This window comes from Parasteatoda tepidariorum, chromosome 6 (assembly GCF_043381705.1).
Source record: "Parasteatoda tepidariorum isolate YZ-2023 chromosome 6, CAS_Ptep_4.0, whole genome shotgun sequence".
Lineage (NCBI taxonomy): Eukaryota > Metazoa > Arthropoda > Arachnida > Araneae > Theridiidae > Parasteatoda > Parasteatoda tepidariorum.
The window spans coordinates 40262408-40285399 of NC_092209.1; the positions used below are offsets into that span (position 1 = coordinate 40262408).

Below are 22992 nucleotides of genomic sequence, written 5' to 3' on the forward strand. Positions count from 1 at the left end.
ATAAATTGCATTTTAAAGAGCTATTGTACTTAAACTGGTTTAAAAAATAAAAAAAAAAACTCTTTGCTTCAAACTCATAAAAATTTAGTATTATGAATTGGGTACTTGCACTTCAAGAAGAGGAAGATCACAGATACCCACGCATGTGAACCATGATGTCAGCTGAGTGTTTATAAGCAAAATAGCAAGTTAAAGTTGAGCTAAGTTTCTCCACATAAATTAGAATGTTAATTAATGTGAAATTCATTAAATACAGTGCTGAATTAAACATCAAATTTGTTGAAATATAATTCTTTCTCATCCGCATCTTTTACTTAACTTAGATTTATTATATATATTTTTTTTTATTATTATTGTATTGTCACTGTGATATATTTTTGTTTTACGGTATTCTCTTTCTTATGCTATGGTATTTCTCTACTATAGTTTTACAAAAATTTTAAGATCTCACTCACATATATTATCCCATGTGATTATTTGTGGTGATAGTTTATTCATTTTATTTTTAGACCAACACCCTTTAAGCGGCAATGCAAAAGCCTTGGTAAAAGCGTGTGAAACAGATATGCAAGAGATTGAAGTGTGTCCAGATTGTTTTATGCACAGTGTTATCCGCAACAAATACTGGTTTGCTGATGTTTGTGTAAGCAGACTTTATCTTCTTATATTTTTAATATTTCCAAGTTCTTATAAGTTAAACTTATTTAATAACAAATACATTTTGCATTGATGCCTAGGATAAAAACCATAATAAATAGTTGTTTGCTGATGCAAACTTCATCTTCTTATATTTTTAATGTTTCCACGTTCTTTAAACTTATATACCATGTTCGTTAAACTTATATACCACGTTCGTTAAACTTATATAATAACAAATAAATCTTGCATTAATGCCTAAGAAAAAATATTTTTCAGCCTAGCAATTTTTTTTTATGTGTAAAAGTATTATGTTAAGTATAATTTTGTATTAATGCCCAAGATAAAAACCATAATAAATAGTTGTTTGCTGACATTTGTCTTAGCAAACTTCATCTTATATTTTTAATATTTCTAAGTTCTTATTAGTTAAACTTACATAATAACAAATAAATTTTGCATTAATGCCTAAGAAAAAATATTTTTCACCCTAGCAGGGTTTTTTTCTGTGTGTAAAGTCGATCTTTTATGTGTAAAAGAATTATGTATTTTATTAATCCTACCTAGATATTTTGTTCTGTCAACAATTTTATTAATTATTGTTATTATTTTATAATTTCAGAGAAAGCCTCATCCTCTTGTTTGGGCAAAACTGAAAGGTTTCCCTTATTGGCCTGCAAAGGTAATTTCCACCCATCTCTATCTCTTTGTAATGTTCATAATTTATTTGCAGTGTTAATATCTATGTTGTGAACTATTAAAGGTCAGTGTGGCTTTATTACAATTTCAAATGCAGAATTTATTTCAAACACCTATAAGGAGTGTGAACTAACAATTAAAAAGCCATGTAAAAGAAAGTTTTAATTTAATTTTTTTTAAAAATTGAGATTTCTCAGAAATTTCTTATTTAATGATATAATATTTTGCTTAGTCATTTAATTTCAAATATCTGTTAAGATAAAAGACAGAAATAACTGTCACTGAGTGACTTTTATTAGAAAGAGTCAAGTGCATTTGGCAACATACAGTTGATTAATAAAACAAGATAACTCAAATAATCTCAAGAAACTGAAGCACTACGATATTACTTGTTTAAAAAAAACTTGCCTTCAAAATATGCAGATGGAAATCTACTTTAATTTCCATCTGCATATTTTTGAAACCTATGAAGTTTTTTTATCAAGTAACACTAGATTCATTTGGCTTAAAATTAAGCCGCAAAGCAGGCTAACAGTTAGAATGAATGCTGTAAAATTATAGATTAGAAAAATGTAAAGTGGGGATTGAAATTATGTAGTTACCCACGTTTAAAATGTGTTTGTACAGTAGTGATTAACATGATAAAAATAAATACCTAAAACAGTTTAAAAAAATTTAATGTTGAAATGTCTTATAGATTTAAAAAATTCTCCCGCAGCTATAGGTTATTTTTCGTTAAAACTAGTAAAAATGCATTTATTCACTCTTAGTCTATCATTAGTTCTTAATTATTTATTTGAAAATCACCAATATTTAAACGGAAAACTTCTTTAAAAATATAAATATTGAATTCTCATAATCTGATGTCAATATCTTGTGCCAGTATCATAAATACTGATTAAATGTCTATTAAGCAACTGCTGTCTTCATGAAGTATGCGGATTATTTTTTTATTTTTTTTTATTAAGGTTACAGAGAATCTGGTGCCATGGGAATGTTAAACTGAGATATCAGACTCACAAAGATTTGTACCAATCGAATTCGAAAAATTAATTGCATTTGAGCCTTGCTTGTTTTGTATCTCGCAATACTTTTTTAAAAAAATAGTGTGCTATACTTCGTTTCACCTTAAGTTGGAACTGCAGGGAAAGCTAGGAAATGTAATACTGAGCCTTTGAAAAGTAGTTCTTCACTATTTTGGAATTAATTGCAGTTTAAATGCATGTACAAACATAAATAAATGTTGTATAATAAGAAAAGTTTTTATCTTGAAACATGAATTAGAAGTTTTTCATGTTTAAATGTATTTAACTTATAAATACCTTCTCAGTAAAGCGTATGTACAAAGAAGAAGGAGGTGTTTAGTTTGGCACTGAATTAGTTTTCAAGTTCAAAGAATTGGCGCGTTGGCTATGTTTTAACACTGGTCAGCCAGCTCTTTCCATTCTCGCTTAATTGTCTTTTTTCTTCGCATAATTGTTCTTTTGTTTTGTTTTTTATTAGTTATTACCTATTTTTTTGCATTAATTGTTAATTTCCTGCCTATGTTGACTTTTCCTTCCCCCACAAAACACCAATGTGGGATAAATTAATGTACATTAATCTAACAAAATAAGTTCCATATGAAAATAAATATCTGAAACAAAGTATTTATGCTCATCTATGCATTTCTTTTTTTTACTTAGATTTACAAAAAAGAATATTTTTAAATATAATTTTTTTTTTTGTTTAAAATTAGTTTCGCTTAGTTAAAAAATCATAATAAGAAAATCTGTTTTTTTAAAAATCATAATAAGAAAATCTGCTTTTTAGAAACCATAATAGGAAATCAGCTTACAATTAGTATCTTAAAATAATAATTATTAGAAATGCTCTAAAGAAATCTTGTTCTGTTCTGTATTCTGTTCAAAATTTTAGTAAGATTCTTGGTTTTGGATGGGGGAAAAAAATCGGCATTTCGTTTTTTTTTTTAAACTCCAAAACAGGCCACTTTCTCTCCTTTTTTTGCGACCTCATTCCCCAACCGACTTAAAGAATAACCCAGTTTCCATGACAATGGCTGTAATCCGGTCTTCCTGCCCTTCTCTCCAGTGCCTACTTAGGGTGTAATGAAGTATAGACTACAAACTATGCAAAAAGTAGTAACTGCTCTACAAGCTACGCCAAAAGTAGCAACTAAAGTAGTTTTATTACCCATAGTGTGCTACCTCCAACCACTGGTTTTGTACTATTTACTTTGAGTTTTCCTTCAACTAAACTTATGTTTTTAAAATATTATTTCTTAACACATGAAGCATTGAAAGCCAGTTGCTACATTATTTTAATAATAATGCAATAAAGTATAGCGCCTGGTATTACTTACCCTATCGTTTCAATGTTATTTTCAAAATGTTCAAAATCTTGTTAACAAATCATAGCATTTTCATTTCAGGTTGTTCGTATTCTAGATGGCAATGTTGATGCTCGTTTCTTTGGTGCTCATGATAGGTAAGCAATTACAAATAAGTTCTAGAATTGTTGTGTTTAAAAAATGGTGCTGAAAAACAGCTACATAGAATTATATTGACTCTTTATTGCTTATTTGGTGCTATTTATATTTGCTGTTTAATATTGTTTAAAATTCTACCAAGTCTGAAATTTAGATAATATGACACCAAGTGCGTTTTTAAAAAAAATTTCTACTTATATTATTATCTGTGTTCAGAATTTTTTTGCTATTTTGTTTCTATACGTGAAATGCTGTTTAATTGACATTTTTATAACACACTATTAACTATAGTCTAATTTTAATGTAAATGCAGACCTGCCAACTCTCAGGCTCTTGTGTCCACTCTTAGGATCTCAGGACAGCAAAGTATTTTCTCAGGCTTTTTTCTGAACTATATGAATTTTATGTCCCAGGTGCACTTTGAGCGCTGCCCAGAAACTCTTTCTCTCAAATAAGTTATACTGGTGTTCGAGTGTGTTTAGTTCATCGTTGATTCCTTTTTAAAACTTTTTTTGAATTAAAATGTTTACTAAACTTTATAAGGCATTCATGTTAAAATGTCTATTTCATGTTAAAATAGCTAGCTTTAGAATGTTTTCATTCTTTGATGGGATTGATAAATAATAATGTAAAGTTAAAGGCAAAAAAAGTAATGCCTACAGTTGTTGGTAAAGTTATTGCTGGTGATATTAACCATTCCTTACAATGGCGTGATCAGTGATAAAATATTAAGCCATATAACGAAAATTTAAAACTTAATTCTGTACTACTTTCTTGTCAAAGCAAACTTCGAAGAATTTGTTGACTGAGAAATAAATTAAAAAAACTTAATTATATAAAGTTTTTAAAAATTGCTGTATCATCATCTCAGTCTGAGTCATAAATTTTTAGGAGTAAAAAATTTGTCAAATTTATTTTAAAGAATGTGTAAATTCTTATCTATTAATTTTTGCCTATTTCGCTATATCAGAGTCACCAATAGTATCAAGCTTTTTTATTTTCTGAAGTTGGCAGATCTGTAAATGATAGAAATAGTGTGGGACATGCAATCAAGTGTTTTCCAAAATATAAAGTGAACTTGTTTTATACTTTTTTTATTTACTTGATGCAAAAGTTATTTGAAATAACCTAATATCTTTAAAAAATATTTTTAGAGCTTGGGTTCCTATAACTCAGTGCTACCACCTTTCAAAGGAAACACCCACTACAAGTAAACCTAAGAAGAAAGTAAATTATGATGCTGCTTTAGATGAGTTAAATGTGCATGTCCAATTACTTATCCAAAAATTTGGTAAATTTGACTATGCTTCATCCCGCACAGTGTTTGATCCTATGAATAAGAAACTAATGTACCATGGTGTTGATATTGATAAGGTGAGAAACATATTGTTAAATCATTTTGCTATATTATCAAAATATAATATATGTTTTAATGAGTATATTAGTTCTTGTTCTATTAATATAATCTCATTTATTATATTTTATGATTTTGACTCTTTATTTTCAGTTTAAGTTCAAAGAATTACTCTTAATTGTCAACTATAATTACAATGAAATTTGGTTGTGGGTTATGTTTCTTAAAATTATATTTGTATAATCTATAAATGACTCTTAATATGTGATAAGAGTCCGCAGTGACAGTTCGTTAGATATCAGTGTTGTGTGTCAGCACATGTAAACCTTCCTTAAAACATCATGTGTCACTCTGTACATAACTATGATCCATTTATAGCTTACCTCAATATAAATTATGAAGATTGAGGTTGAACATAATAATCTTTACTAATTATTTATTGCTTTTAACTAGGAGTTAACATTTTATCTTTACTAAGTATTACTCATTTGTGATATACTATTCGTTTAATATTTACCAATTGAAATATATTGTTAAAACTGTAAAATAACGAAAAAATTGAAAATTTCTTATTTGTACCCAATGTTGATAAATTCAGCAGTAATAAAGGTTGTTGCATGGCATCAATTATCAACGTCTCACAAGTAATTAAAATTCAATGTAATATCTCATCAATAATCGAAAGCAAAAACTATTTCAGATAAATAATATAAAAATTTACTCAACAATTTCAACAAATTTTATGTGGTTAGATTAGTTATATAACTAATGCATTTATTTAGTTCTTTAGTTGCAATTTAAAATAGGGATATTGATATGAAATGTGTGCTGCTTAGTTCGGTCACCTGGCACACATCCCAATGGTTAACCAGCTCTATCCATACGTTCAATAACATGTGTCTATCAATATCCATCATAGCAACAGTGAGGCCTTTTTGCAATGTTGTTGGCAAAAAAAAAGTGAACAACCTGAATACAGTTTGATCTAATGGTGTGCTAAGAATTAATCTTAATAGTTCAATGGCCTAACCTTAAATATACAAAATAATTACAGCAGACGATATTATAACTCTGAAAATCAAGCACATAATGTACTTACTTGGAATAAACTTACCTTTTTCTAACCAATTCGGATTCTTGACCTCCAAAATATGGGAAGAAACAACAATTTGGAAAAAAATAATCTCATTGATTTGGTCAAGAGAGCTGTCAATAGTTTGAATCCTTTAATGTTAATTTTACTTTTTGCATATTTTTCTACATTTTGAGAACTTTATTAATGAACATTTTGCACACAATTATGAAATCCGTTTTTCAAAGATAATTCCGAGCTAAAAAATTATTAATTATTTTTTTGTTTTATTTAATAATAATCTAAACATTTTGAATCACGTATACAAGTTCTTACATCATTTTGAAATAGTAATTTTAAATAGCAAAATACAAAATTTTAAATCTATCTAATAGTTCTTGCAAAATCAAACTTTAAACATACAGCTTTTTTAAAATTTTAGAACTCAGAAACTGTTTGACTGATTTCTTTCAAATACTTTACCAATGCTGTATGCCACACTGCTGTAACAAATTTTGATAGAAACATGCTATTGAACATATAGACAGAATTGGATTATCATTGAGAAGTGTGTCTGGTGACTAAAAGTGCTCACATTATATATCCGTAGTATGTACCAAACTTGATAAGTGTTTGTATCTATCCATCCATAACCTATCTTTGTTATATACTTTTAAATAAACAGAATTTTAAAACTGGATTAATCGTTTACGTTAACCCGTACTTCAGATATAGATTGTTTGAAGAAAGAAAAAAATTTTGTTTGGTCTGTTGAACGAACAGCAATTTTATGTTGTAATTTTAAACTGATTTAAATTTTCTCTCACTTGAACTATAATTTGATATTTTACTTGCAGGTAGATAAGGAAGAAATACCTTTCGATGCTTCAGCTGCCAATAGCAAAGCATTTTGTCCTTCTCCTACAGGTAGTAAATTGTTTATCTTTCGAATAATCATACCTGAAAACTTTTATAACTATTTAGAATACGATTCTGAGTCAAGCAGTTTTTTTACACAATTTTTTAATAAATATTAAATCTTTTCCTTTTATAGGATTGTCAAAAACCATTACCTTTTTATTATCTTTAATTATTGTAATATTTTCCCTGTGCGCCTTAGTGAAAAAAGTAACATTTCAATGTTGTTGTTTTTTAAATAGTAAATTCATATAAAATTTTATTAATATTAGATTTATACTTATATAGAATTAAGTTGTAAAAAAAATCTTAAAATTGCCCTGATTTGAATTTTATTAATATTATAATTCTTGAACTTTTGATAACTGATAGCTAGTTTAGAAAATTGGCAGTTCTGAGTTTATAATCATACGAGAAAACAAAAACTGTACTTAGTGTTTGCATGTAAATTGCCTTAAGAATTTTTAATCAATATCTTTCACAAATTAAATAGTATAACAAAATATTTCTTTAAATGCTTCAAACAAAATTTTTACTTAACACACTTTTTAAAAGCAATATCATAATTAATAATTGTTTGCTAATACTAGGATTAATTTTTCAGTATGTATTACAAAGTAATAATGAGAATAAAAACGGTTACAAAATGTTAGTTTAAAAAATCACTTTTCCCTAACTTTACCTGCATTTACAGTATTTATTATAGTTAATTATACAAAATTTTGCAAAAGAAATTGAGTCAGCTTAAAAGTTTATGATCAGTATTTCTCTTAGTTGTACACGTGTACTTCACATTTGATATTGACAAAGTCAGTAGTAGAAAACTTTAAAAAAAGGGAGGGAAGCAGCTTAAAGTCTTAAAAAATATAGATTCTAATATTTATAGTAGCTTTTCTGAACTATTTTATTAATTGAAATGCATTTAATTTACTTATATCATTTTTCAGGTGAAAGAAGAATGAGCTTAGATTCAAAGATGGATGTTGATCATTGTGAAGAAGCTTCTTCAAATTCAATGTTTTCAACAGCTGAAACGCGAATCGCCCGAATGCTATCTTGTGAAGATGAAAAAGAAATTTTAGATTCTTCTAAAGACAAGACTGAAAATAAAACTCAAGAAACTACTAGTGGAAAATCTAAAGATGATAAAGAAAAGGATCTTTTTCTGGATGATCCACCTAAGTCTAAGCCTACGTCAAACGTACCCCGTGATAAGCTTGAAATGGCACTGGAGCGTATTAAAGGATATGTTTCATTAGATACAGAGGAAGAGAAAGAAAGCAGCAATAAAGAAGATGAGCCAGATAAGTCTGAATCTGTTAAAGAAACTAATGTATCTTCTGAAGGAACTACAAGTATTTTAGCCAATTTAATGAAAGCTAAAAGTTTACCAAAAATTGATTTACCAGATATTCCTGCAATAGAGGAAGAAACTACTACAAAAGAGAAAGAAAGTTTTTTGGATATGTCAAAAAAGAATGATACATTTAAGTTGCATCTTCTTGAAACAATCAAAAAAGCAAGATCTCGAGCTGCTGCGGATGATGAAGAGGATGAATCTGATATGGAAACAGATGAAGAGGATTCTGATAGTGATTCAGTCATAGATGAAGAAGGTAAAGAAGTTATAGAGGAAAACGAGTCTGATGGGCATGAAGATAAAGAAGTAATTGATACAGTCACTGATGAGGAAGGAGATGATACCGAATCAGAAAGTGAAAATGAATCAAGTTCAGAATCTTCTGAAACTGACATTGAAGAAATTGAAGAGGAATCCGATAAAGTGTCTAAAAATGTTGAAAAACAAGATGAGGATGCTGAAATTCGTGAATCAAATGAAAGAGACAGTGAAATAGTTGAAAGTAGCGAAAAATCTGACATTCCGGTGCATTCTATTACTCCTAAAAAATTATCTCCAGACACTAATAAAAATATTGAAACAAAGTCAACAGAAAAATCTCCTACAGGAAAACAATTGAATGGATCTTTAGAAATTCAAGACAGTGGTGTTGCAAGTAATATAACACTGGGTTTACAGCAGGTATCTGATGCTGATACGCAGAAAGGAATAGAAAGCTCTGAGGAGAATTTAGATGAAAACAAGAATGATGATGTGGAAGATGATGAAGTAATTATTTGCCCTCCTGTTAAACCACCTACACCTCCTCTAATTTGTCTTGATGATGGTACTGAAACAGAATCAGAAAATGAAGATGGCAACAAAGTTACTGATGCTGACAAGATGTCAGGAAAAAATGAAAACTTAAGTATACTTCAAACAACTAAATTAGTAGAAAAACCTTCTGTAGTTCGTTTTTTGAAATTTAATGCAAATGAAGTTTCCCTTTCTAGAGAAAAGATATTTCCTCGATTAAGAGACCTTGCGACACATCGCCGTAACAATAAAAGATCACGAATATCAACATCTAGCTCTGGTGAAGAAAGTAGTGATGATGGTCTTGTTGTCGATCGTAACACAGGTGTTCCTCTTAGAGGTGCTCGTAGAACATTTAATAATTTTAAGAATAGATCTATTTCTGCTTCTAAGTCAAATAGTGTTCCAGAAAGTCAAGAGATGCATGAATCTCCTGCTGATGATCTTGAGTCTAGATTAGATCATAGAAAAAACTCTGTAGATAATTCTTTAGGTTTGTATTATTTTTAGCTATTTCATAAAATTTTATGTATGCATTAGTGTTAACATTCTTCAGTAATATTCTTTTTGTATTTATGAATATCTTTCAGTAACATTCATTGTTTAATTTTGGAAATATAAAGTATTTTTCAATGTTATTCTAATTCATTTTTATGATAATTATTTTGTGGCTTGAAAAATAATGATATGAACATTTAAAATAATTAAATACTGATATTCTACTCCTTGAGTATAAATTAAAAATAAATTCTTCTGCTGTTCCAACAGATATAAATAAAAATTGCGAGATTTTTTAAAAAAGTATTTTTGCTAGAAATTTTATGTAAATACATTATATGTAACATGTTTTAGGTTTATACAATCATCAGGTTATAAATAGCAATAAGATATTTAAAATAAAATTTTAACTTCTCTCCTAATTATTTATGCCTTAAAAGAAGCTTTGAATGTTTCATTTATTTTTATTTGATTAAATTATGCTAACAAATAGAATTAGACTCATTTTTTAGGCCTCTTCACACTGTAGGGTGCGTAGCGCTTTTAAAAAGTGCTTAAAGGTGTTTATTTTCGTTTTTTAAAAGCCCTTAAAGGTGCTCTTTTCATTGGGCGTTTTTAAAAAGTACTTAATTTTCCCTCTTTTAAAATGAGATTTTTCCTTTGCTGTGTTGATTTTCACTTTGAATTATGCAAAAAGACACAGTTCATTCTATTCTATTCAACGTTTTCATGTTTAATTCAACCCCAGTCTATTTCGGCGTATAGTCAGTCCGTATTGTATGAAAATGCCATTCGTTTTACATGCTTCAAAATTTTATGATTTTTGATAATTGTTAAAAACAATGCCAAAAGGTTTTTTTTTTTTTTTACATAACGGTTAAAACTGTCGATTGTCAAAAACTTTACAATCCTGCCTCATTATGATATTTTTTAAGGTGCTTACAAATATTTTTTGAGTGCTTGAAAAGTGCTTAAAAGGTGCTTATTTTTTGTTGAATAATTTGGCTACGCACCCTGCACTGTCATATTGATATATTCCTCTTTGGCAATATTAATTCAATATCAGAAGTTAGAATTTAAGTTTAATTTTTTCTTTTATGATTTTTTAATGTGTTCTTTTTTCTCTTTTCTTTCAATATTAATAATTTATAGATCTTCAATTATCATATAATAAGTGTCTGTTAGTCATTATAATTTTCATTTGTGTACTTAGTAGTTAGTGGGCTTCAAGGTTTTCTTTTACAAAATTGGTGATCCACTCAACTAAAATGGTTAGGAACCTCTGTTCTAAGTAATTTTGCTGAAGTTTTCTGTTAGCTATGCCAACTGAAACTTTGTTTGTTAATGAACCTAGAATTAGTGTTGAATTAATTCTAGGTTCATTGTCATCATCAATTTCGTGTTAACTATTTCAAAAATTTAATAATTAATGAAACTATAGTTTTAAAAACTAATTGTAATATGCATTAAAAAATTATCTTAAATTAATTATTTCAACTATTTTTATATTTATTTAAAATATTTTCAGCTGAAACTTCGTCTGTTAATGAACCTCGAATTAGTGTTGAACAAAGTATGATATCTGATGGATTCAATCAAGAAAATGTAAGTTTCACTTTTGTACTATTTACTTTTCCTACAAGGAGTTCTACAGTGCTAGTTCTCAAAAAAAGTAAAATTGACATTTTTAATTGTTCCCCATTGAAGTTAAGTTGTATGTAATCATTAAACCATCATATATATTTATTTATGCCAAAGAGTAGAAGGATTTCATTAAAAATCACGCAACTATTTAAAACAATGATTTATTGCACACAACTATTTTATTAAGTTTATAAATTCTTTTAAATGTATATATATTTTATCTATAAAAGGCAAAGCTCTAACTCAATCATCACTACATCTCCCACATCCCATTAACTTAGAAATCTGAATTTTAGGCCGTAGGTTCTTTATGAGATAATAGAAAAATTTAAAGTTTCATTTCGATATTTTGTAATCATTAGGATAATTAGCCTAATTTTCAGTAATGCCATATAATATTAGCCTAGTTGACAGTAAAGCTTTTACCAAGATAAAAGTCTCAAATTCAGACCGTGTCTGAAACTAAAGACTGTGATTTAGATCGTATCAGATATAAAGGAAAACTAAAAAAGTTTCATTTCAAGTATACACATCTTTATTTTGTAATTATCCGAGTAAATGGTCCAAAATTGACATTAATACTAAGTAACACATTTATCAAGTAGGAAGTCTCAAATTTGAACCATGTGTTCTTTATGACTTGAATAGAAAAATTAATCAAGTTTTATCTGATATTTGTAATTATTGAGTAATTAGCCTCATTGACAGTTATTCTAAAAAATACATTTTTACCAAGATAGAAGTCTCAAATTTGGACCATATGTTCTTTATAGCAGTGTTTCTCAAACCAATTTACTCAAAGAAACAGTCAAATATTTCAGTGTTTTATCACAGACCAGTGAGATTTGTAATTTGGATTATTGACTTGTAATTTTTACAGCTACAAAATTGTAGCACTTAAAAAATTTTTTGACCAGTTAGTTTCTGTTATTCAAATACTCTCTACAATGAAAGATATTTTGAGCCAAAACCTATTTAAATACAAATAAAATTGATGTCAATTCTAATATAATTATGAATTCTATTATTCAAATAAACAAAATAGCAAAACCAAATTATGTGTAAAATACAAGTAAATCTGACACAAATAAAAAGGTAATACAGTGAAACCACCAGAAAAAAGCAAATCCGTGTAGCAACCACCCCTATTTACAACCACTTTTGGGAGGCAAGGAATTTTTTCCATAAACAAACGTATAGGAGAGACCATTAAAACCTCTCCGAGCGACTGAGCAAACATCTGCACCAAATACAGGAAAGATTAAATAAGGAAGCAGAAAAAAATATCAAAACAAAAAATGTAACAAAACAAATAAGTAGATAAAAATGTATTCAAAATATTTGTGTATTTTAATTTAAATATCTTATTGTTATTAGTGCGAAGCAAACCAGCTGTTTACCGCAAGCGACTAGTATATATTTATTTACTATTTTCCTGTCTTTCATTCGTTATAAGTAGTAGGATGTGCTATTTTCTCTGACTAATGATTATTGAAAAATGTAATCCTTTTATTTTTTTCTAATTTCTTTTATTGTCAAGAATTATTTTGGTAGAAAACTTTGATTTAAAAAAAAAAAAAAAAACTACTGGTCGCAAGCAGGTTTTTTATTTTTAGTTTTTACATTAAAATAAAACTATTTTATTCTTTCACTGCTGACTTGTTTGTATGTGTATTTTAGAGTCCAGAGAAAGGTCCCCTTGATGAAAAAGATATGGAAATAATAAGATTAAAAAAGAAATTAAAAACACTCTTAACTGCCTTCAAGTTACAACACTGGAAGTTAACTCAAGAAAAATTGGAATTAAGGCATAATATGAGTAAGTAAATTGGTTAAATTTTATGCAATTTTGTATTGCTCCATTTATTTCAATCATTGTTTGATTTCTTCTTTTTTTCTTCCGTGGCAGTAAAAACAGTCTCTCAAAATTGTCAATAAAAAGGTGTCATAGAATTTTGAAAAAACGCTTTTTTTTATATATATATAGGAAGAACTCAATTTAGATAAATGAAAACTGATTGTAATTAATAATCAGATTAGGGTACCCATTTTCCTTGCACGATACCTAGGACTTAAAATGCAAATTCAGTGTATATTTGTGATATTTATATGCTGTTATTTCTCAATGTGTACTTAACAACCAAATTCAAATTGTTTATAGCTAAAACCTTTTTAAATCTATCATCGGATTATTTCAACAGTCATATATCTTAACTAAAAATGGGGAATAAAATTACATTAAGCTGCAAATAAAATAGTAAAAATATGCTGAAATATCCATTTAATGATTTAAAGGCAAAAAATTTCTTACCTTAGTATTTTTTCTTAGATTTAATTCCAGAAAGTGAATGAAAAAACTTTTTTAAATAAATTATTCAAAGGTTATATTGTTGCAATGCCATAGGTGACAACTTGTGTGAAGTCTGATATGAATATCTTGAAAATTCAAAAATATTTTCCACACATGCACAATACGAAGGAACTATTTTAAATACTCATATCTTGAGCAATTATTAATGAATTGTTCTCAAATTTTAAAATAATACTTTTTTTTGAACTTCTAAATTGTTCAAAAAATTTTGTTTAATTTTGCTAAACTTATAACAAAGAAACGCCAAATAAAAAAATTTGTTTTTTATAAAAAATATTTAAGCTAGGCTTAGAAAATTTTATACTATTATTGTATGTAGTTACCAAAGTAATTGATACAAGTTTTTTGTTTATTTTTCTTTCATACGATATTCAAAAACAATTTATTTAATTATTTATTTATTGCCAATCCCCCAAACCTTTCAAAGCTTCGATAATAATGGGAATTAGTATTGCTAGTTATGAGAAATCATTTCACCTAAACCTCTAAAGTTATAAAATAATGCTCTAAGTATTTCCTGAGAAATTTAAAAAAAATTCTAAAACAGAAAGTGTCTCTTCAATTACTGTAGGGTAGTGTATGTTGCTACCATAAGAAAAACTTTTTCATCTACTGCCAGCAAAGTTAAAAGCCATGCATCACTATACTGTACTTTTACAAAATGCTGTTTAACAATGGCTGATCCGAAGCGGCAGCTAGTTTGTTTTTTTAATATTATCATGTCATTATATGAGAGACCTATAAGTTACCACAGTTTGGTAAATGTGCAGTATACTGCTTTCCAACCAAAAATTAATTGGGAAAAACTGCAGAAATGGCATGAGAAATTTTATAATTTTTCTTTTAAATAATTTCAATAAACTTTGGAAAAGACAATAAAACTATTGGGTTGTTCGGAAAGTAATTTCGTTTTTTTGGGGGAAATGAAAGACAATTTTCGTATAATGAATAAATATTTTATTAAATCATTTATTGGCCATTCTGGTCCAACACCTTTTGCCATCTTTCTGGTAGTAGCATGATTCCACGCTCATAAAATTTTTGGTCTTTGCTGGCAAAAAACTGATCCAGGTGATTTTTGACCTCTTCATTAGAAGTAAAGGTCTTACGGTCCGAAAAATTTTATAGTGACTTGAACAAATAATAATCCGAAGGAGCCAATCTGGAGAATATGGTGGGTGTAGTAGTGTATGCCATTCAAGCTGTGAAAGCTTTTGGCGAGTGACAGAACTTGTATGAGGTCTCGCAATATCTTGGTGGAACACTATACCTTTTCTGTTGATTAATTCTGGCCTTTTCTGTTGAAGAGCATCATTCAGTTTGTCCAGCTGTCGACAGTAGACTTATGAATTAAGTGTTGTGTTATCCAGTAAAAGCTCATAAAAACTATTCCAGTAAAAATTCATAAAAACAACCCGATATAACTTTAAAGTTCGAACATGTAGCAATAAATTATTGTAGGTGTGAAAAAATTTTGTTTTTTCATTTAAACTTTTTTTAACCAAGACAATTTAAGATCTAGGTAATTTATATAAAATAAAAAATAAAAAGCAATATTATTTTTTCCACAGAGGATGTTACAATTTTAGTTTTTAGGAAAAATTGATATTATTTTTATTACTTTAAGGAATAGTTATTCTTTTTCTGCCAAACAAACTAATCCCGGAGCCTAAAACCTAATTTTTTTCTATGGCGCTCTTCTAGATGTATTGTTTTCATTTATTGTTTTGCATCCTTAATATGAAATCTAAAATATGCATACAAATTATATCTGGTATAGCTTAAAATTTTCACTTTTGCCTATTATGTTATATTTTGGGCCGCTAATTTTGTATTTACTTAACATAAGACTCTTGTTTTCAATTTATCACATGATGTGTCCTATTCATGTGTGCAGTTTTCCAATTAATATCTTTCCTGAACCTGTTGTTTTTAAAAAATCAATATTTAAGCTATTAATATTTAAATAAATATTTTTTAAAAAAATGGATAAAAAATGTCTATAGTCAATTATGAATTGAACTTTAGTTTTCCATTCATTTAGATCTTATAATCATGGAGATGCGGGCCAGCCTTGAAGCTGAAAAAAAACAAGCTGTTGAAACATTAAGCCGGAAATTTGATCATTTCAAACAAAAGGCTGTTAATGAAGTAAAGAGAAATCAATGGGTATTGTTACTTTTTTTTTACCTAAGATCTATTAATTATTTTTTTACTTAATGCATTTTGAATTAATGCTAAAGATATTGAACAGTTTAAATATTTCTTTTAGTGTGCATTTTGTTTAAATGAAGCAAGATATCAGTGCTGCTGGAACACTAATTATTGCTCAGTTAATTGCCAAAAACGTGATTTTCTTGTACATAAAAAAGTATGTACTCGAGTGAAACATAAGCCAAGCTCTACTGTGATTGGTGATTCAGGAAGTGAGGTGAGATTGATTTATTGCAAATATAATTGCAGCCAATATGATAAATAATTATTTTTAAAGAAATATCTGTAGTTTCAGCACACTGTTTTTATAATCTCGTTTTTTACATTAAATTTTATTAACTTTTTTTTTAAATCAAATAAACCAATTTCAAAATATCATTTATTGTAATGTCTGCCAGCTAGGAGGCCAGGCAGTCAGCGTGCCTGACTGTGAAGAGAACAGTTGCGGGTTCAAATCCTGCTTAGGGTATGGATGTTTCTCTCTGTGTGTTGTTCTATGTAGTGTGAATGTGACCAACTCTATAAACGGGTATCTGTGGGAGCGTGGTATAGGTAATGTTGCTAGCCTCCATACATTATACAAAAGTTATCAATCTTATATTTATTTTAAGCACTTTCCAAAAAAAATGAATTGACAAACACGAAATTAAAAAGAAGGAAAAATAGAATAAAAATTACAACAAAAAAAAAATCAGAAAGCCTTTCTAATGCACAGGCTTTTAGTCGGATACTAGCAGTTACACTTCTGGAATAAGCTTTGTATGTTCTTCCAACCCTGCAATACTTTTAATAAATAATTGCACTCAGATAAAACATTTTATTATTTTAAAAGATCTATGGGCAGAAGTTGAATTCAATGTTTTTTTTTAAAGCTGGAAAGAAAATTCGAAATCAAACATTTTGTGACATTTTCTACCTTTTTTATACTGTAAAAAAAAGTATTTGTACAAATATTCTGTATACTGTTATTATAAAATGTACTTGAGGGAAAAAAATTATCATCTTGGAATATATTTATCTTTTTAATTCTCTATAGCCAAAGGATAATAAAAAAGTTTATGTTGTCAATATGGTTTCGAAAAGTGATTCCAAATCATCTCAACTTCAAATTGTGCCAGCGAATTCAAATGTTTCGGTCTTATCTAGTACAACTACTACAAGTGTGCCAAGTACTAATGTTCAGGTAATTAAACATAACTATATGAATCGTAAAATAAATATTTATGAACTTAAACTGTTAACTTATCTGATACATTAATTACTAATTGCTTTGCGAAAAGCATTCCTGAAATACTGTGTTAGTCAAAGTAGCTCAAGCTGTTGAATGGTTAAGAAAATAAATTAATAAAGCATATGAAACCAAGTAAAATTAATGAGCTACCCTTAAGCACTTAAATATCTATTCAAGATAAAATAAAAGTATAGTGTATCTGTTTGCTGCTTTCTCTTAAGATACAAAGTGTGGCAATTTATATATATTATGAATTTTGCAACCAATTTGAAGAATTGGAGATTTCTGGTTTTTAAGACCTCCATCCCAAAAGCCAGAGAAGTTAGGATGTCTAAAAGTAAATAAATTATTTTATTGATTATTAAATACTTTTTTTATTATTATTAAGTATAATAATTTAAAAATATTTTAAAGTATATTGTAGCTCAACCCACTATGAAATCTAGTGATTCAACAACACATGAAGTCTCTAAAGCAGAAGAGAAGCAAGTATCAATGGGTAACTTCCTTTTTTTTAAACATTACGTTCTGTAATCATGACCTTTAATTTAATGCTTTTTAGAATCCTGAAATATTAAAAGATTGATGTAAGAACCACATAAGGGTTTACAAATTAATATATAAAAAAAGAAAAAGAATGTAATCAATGATTGCTGTTGATGAATGATTGCATGTAATCAGGGCCGGATTAACCTATAGGCACGTGCCTAGGGCCTACAAAAAACTTGAGAGAAAAAAATTTGTTGACAAAAATAATTTAGCTTTAAAAACAAGTGTATTTTGCCCAAAATTATGAAGATACAAATAAAAATATAATATTTTACGGTAATAAATTATTTTGCAGAATCTTATGATCTAATATATTACTTTTTTGCGATTTTTGGATTCAACGAAATCTTGTATTATGCTGTCGAATTCCAAACTACTCAAAATGTCGGATTCAATAGACATAAGTGCGAGCGATGACAAACGATCTTGATTCATTGTTGAAAGCAAATAATTTTTTAGCAAATAGCTTTTAGTTTAATCTCAGATTCTGACAAATTTTTTTGAACAAGAAAACCGAAATTATCGTACAAATCACTGTAAGCTTTACGCCATTTAGTCATTTCTGAAATTAATACATCTAAAATGGCGTAATACGTTTCCATACGAAGAAAATTTTAATCTGGAGAAAGATCTTTCTCCTTCTGCATTTGATCCAAGAATCGACAAATATATTCTTAATGCAATGTGAACGTTAGGAAAAGTATTCACAAGTTTATCTTTAATTTGAGCCTTCAACATTTCTTGTGCAGATTTATGTTCATGCAGATTTATGTTCATACAAATTTGAAAATAGTAAAAATTCATCTACAAAGTTTTCCTCTAAATCGGATGAGTAAATTTTCACCAAATTTTGCGCTTTTAGTTTAATCTCAGATTCTGACAAATTTTTGTGAACAAGAAAACTGAAATTATCGTACAAATCACTGTAAGCTTTACGCCATTTAGTCATTTCTGAAATTAATACATCTAAAATGGCGTAATGCGTTTCCATACGAAGAAAATTTTAGCATATATTTTGAAAAAAGGGGAGGATGGGAGGGCCCATAAATGGCTGTGCCTAGGGCCTAGGAAAGGTATAATCCGGCTCTGCATGTAATGAATGATTTGCTGGCTAAAACAGTGAAATAAAAGTGATTGTCAGGGACAACTTTAAGTTTTGTTTCATCCAGCGATCAAATTGAATTTAAAATTTGCTTCACCTCGTCTTACCTGCCTTGTTGCTGATTCAATAGGTTTTGGTAATTTTTCCCTCAAATTTTATGAGATCCTTTATGTGGGATTTTATTTTTTACAAAGATAGATTCTAAAAACATTTATTACAAGCAATGGTTTCAGAACTTGAAGTATGTAAGATTTCAAATATATTTATGTAAAATCTCTAGTATTTTCCTTTTTGTTTTGAATAATATTAATTTTTTCCCCAGATACTAGTGAAATTATCAAAAATGTCAGAAATCGCAATTGTGATTTGTCTACAGCTATCACTTTACTGAATAAAAAGAATCTAGAAACTGCTGCATCTTCAGAAGAAAATAAAACTAAAGAACCTGATTTAGAAGAAATATACTTTCCTTCTCCTCCTCCGGTGAGTTTTGAAGGCTTAGATACTGCAAGTGCTGATGAAAGCATACTAATCAGTCAATCTGAGGCTTCTGAAAAAAATTCATCTGACACAGAAATTTTAAGTCAAGAAGACAAAAAAGGAGATTCATCTGCTGAAGAAGAAATAAATTTTTCAGATAATGATGACGCTGATAATGAACAAGTTAGTAACTACCTATTTATTGTTAAATTTAGAAATTAAAAAAAAAACATGCACTTCAGTTTAAATGTGCTTTGTATTTGTAGGTCTCTATAGGAAATGGAGTTGAAATAAAGGCTAAGTTTTTAAACAAATGCCTGATATATGGCAAGACGGCCAAGAGATTAACTCGATGTTTGGTTGATGTTCTTTTTCCAGACTTGAAACAACTGGCTACTTGTTCTGCTTTTGGTCAAAAATCTAATGTCACAAAACTTACTCGTGCTGCGTTGCCTGGAAAGAAAGTTACTGCTATCCTTGGTGTGTTATCATTAGTTTTATATTACTAAAAGTATTACACATTTTCATCAATCTTGAATTGTTGTACAATGTGCTAAAGAACTTGAATCACCTTGAATAACTTTTAATCTTATGATCGGATTTTCAAGTACTAGGACTCTATCTTAATGGTTCGAGGGAGATACCTCAGATATGCTAATTAATTTGTGTAAACGATATTTTAAACTACGAAATCACACAAAAACGTACTTTCTCTAAATTAACATGCTTTTTAACAAATTAATAAATAAACAATGAAAAAAAAGTAAAAAAAAATGGTACAAAATCTAAAAAATTTCTGACGCACGAATTCGGTTCAATTTACATATTAAAAAATAGATATCAATTATATTTTTAAAAAAATTATCAATTTTAAAACTTACTTTTTTAACAGATAGTTGATTTAACATCTTAAATAACATTAAAAATTAATTATCTTTTAATATTAGAATAAAAGTATTTCATTGTAGACTTTTATACTTACTGCCAATTGGTGTTTCCCACAATGACTAAAAGTTACTCTTTAATTACATTTGATCTGTGATAAATAGCAGCAACATAAAATAAAATGTGTGTGTTGACCAGTGTACCTCATTATTTCTATGTACTTGAATCTTTTCATTATATATGCTTCTTTAGTTTATTTTTGTAATAATTTTTTTAATTGTTTATTTTCAACTTCAATAGCAAATAAAAGTGTTTTATTAAATATACATATATATATATATATATTTTACAAGACCGAGACAGGACTAAAAAAGGCAGGATTTCTTTTTCTGTTAGGGACCATTTTATCCAGGAATAAAATGTTCAACACCCCTTAAATTCTACTTCTATTATTGTAACACTGTGTATATAATTGAGAAATATTAGTTTTATTACAGAAAAATGAAACTTTATTTTAACTTATTCTATTTGTGACCGAGAAAATGTTATAATAACACGATTTGCATAGGTTTTCAAAACCCTTAAAAGGTTCTTAATTCATGAGTCTGTTCTTAAAGTCTTTTAAAAAAACACTAGTTTTTAGTTTACATATTCTAAAAATTGTGTTGTTTTTTGGCTCCCTGCAGGAAAATAAACACCTTTTTATGTCCTTCGGAATTAATTTATTTTTACTAATTATAATTAATTAATTTTTTTACTATATAAATCTTAAAAACATGTTTAAAAGCTTTTATTTACTTGAATTATGAAACACGTATGTGCTTGCTCTCTTTTAGAAAAATGATTTAGTTCTAGAAATTTAATTCATAAAACTTTTTAAAATCTTTTAAAAATTAAAGAAACACTTGCTTTAATTTACATGTTCTTAAAATTTTAATATTTTTTGGCACCCAGCAGAAAAATAACTTTTTTTTTTATCCTGCAGACTAATTGATTTTTATTGCTGTATAAAACATAAAAACATGTTTAATTACTTTTATTCACTTGGAGTATGAACTGTGAATAAGCTTTCATTTAGAAAAATCATTTAGTTCTAGAAATGTATTTAAAAATATTATTTTCAATATATTATGTTTTCTATAATGTTCTAATGTCTCTTGTTTTTCAGAATTTGTTCAAAAAAGATTCCCAACAGCTACTAGAACAGAGATTGTTTTAGCTATAAATATGAAATGCAAAGAAGCTAGAAATATAGTAGATAAGCAAGACGGAGAAAAGCCTGTCAAAAGAAATTTGGTAAGGCAACAATTTAAAAAAAAAAATTGGAACAGATCAAATTCGATAATAGTTACATGCATAAGCAGCTAAGAATGTTGATAGTTAAAGCTCAGTAATTTTGTTTATTTTTATTTTTGCACATATTATATATCATTTGCCATTCGAGCTTTAATTTATCTATTTCATGTCTTTTTAATCACTATAATTTAAAAATTCACTGTTTTTAAAGTGCAAAGATGCATTAGGATTTTTTAATCAGAAATTCGTTTAAACTTACTAATCTATAATTTCGAAAGAAATCATTAAAAATTTAGCTATAAAAACAATTGGGAAAGAGAAATAATAAGCTTTTATCATTTAAAATTAATGGTACAAGAGCTGAAACTGACTCTATTATGCCAAACTCAATCATAATTTAAATTTCAAAATAATGGATAATTAGTTTTTGAGCCAAGAGTAGGATTATGTTTTTCCCACCATTTGGTAGAATTTTGCCTCTTCTCAACAAACAAAAAAATAATAATTACGCCTTACTTGTAAGTAGTTAATGACTCACCATCATGATTTACAGTTTATATTCACATAATTTATGACTCATTAATTCATGCATTCTGAAAATCCTATTATCAGCTATTAATATTTATTTTATTTACAAATCATTCTTCACAATTAAATCTTTGATTTACAAATAATGCATTGCTGTTTGTATTCACAATTTTAAGAAACATTGTGATTCTTATCTAAGGTTTTTATTATTTGAAACATGTTTGTAACTTTTCAATTTGAAGTTCATGCAGATAAATTACATTAAATTTGACTGTAATCAATAATAAAATGTCCTTAAAAAAACCGGTGTATTTTTTTATGATGCCATACAGCTTTTTTACAAAATTCATCTCTGAAGAGCAAAAAGGTTTATAACTCATTCTACTGTTATAAGTTTTGACTGTCTTGGTTGAATAGTGATATATATATTGTTAACCTTTCTTTTGTAGAATTTAACTTGTAAATCCTCTTTTTTTTTTCCCCTTGACAATTCTTACAATTTAAAGAAACAAAAAAGGGTGAAAAAATTACAAAAAAAAATTCACTTTATTAATTAGCAAGATAATGCTGGTGTATTAGAGATTCAAGAAAGAAAGAAATTTGTAATACCATAATATTAATTTCCTAAAAATGCTTTTGAAATATTACTTTCAATTTATTAAATTATGATTGTGATAAATCTAGAGTCTTACGAATCAATACTGTGAACGCTAAAATATCAAAACTATATATTATGTACCATTTAGGGAGCAAAATTTATGGAATAGCTGATAAAGATGCATCTACAATATTGTACTGCTTTGCCAAAAATTATTATGACAGTGATCATAAGTACTTTTTCCATACATTTCATACTGTTCTTACCAATCTCT

At 27.8% G+C, this 22992-nt stretch overlaps 1 protein-coding gene across 7 annotated transcripts in view; it reads left to right on the forward strand.

Moving 5' to 3' along the window:
- Positions 1-22992, forward strand: part of LOC107448205 (MYND-type zinc finger-containing chromatin reader ZMYND8) — a 53409-nt gene that overhangs the window by 24772 nt on the left and 5645 nt on the right. For 6 of the 7 annotated variants that reach the window (XM_016063318.3, XM_016063319.3, XM_043054450.2 and 3 more), the window contains exons 12-26: positions 510-643; positions 1259-1318; positions 3767-3822; positions 4978-5197; positions 7107-7176; positions 8115-9815; positions 11349-11425; positions 13145-13283; positions 15880-16004; positions 16108-16266; positions 17086-17232; positions 17695-17779; positions 19254-19594; positions 19678-19891; positions 21465-21592. In XM_016063318.3, the coding sequence (XP_015918804.1) occupies positions 510-643; positions 1259-1318; positions 3767-3822; positions 4978-5197; positions 7107-7176; positions 8115-9815; positions 11349-11425; positions 13145-13283; positions 15880-16004; positions 16108-16266; positions 17086-17232; positions 17695-17779; positions 19254-19594; positions 19678-19891; positions 21465-21592 (3656 nt within the window). The remainder of the gene's footprint in view (positions 1-509; positions 644-1258; positions 1319-3766; positions 3823-4977; positions 5198-7106; positions 7177-8114; positions 9816-11348; positions 11426-13144; positions 13284-15879; positions 16005-16107; positions 16267-17085; positions 17233-17694; positions 17780-19253; positions 19595-19677; positions 19892-21464; positions 21593-22992) is intronic. The other variant, XM_016063320.3, reaches the window with a different exon arrangement.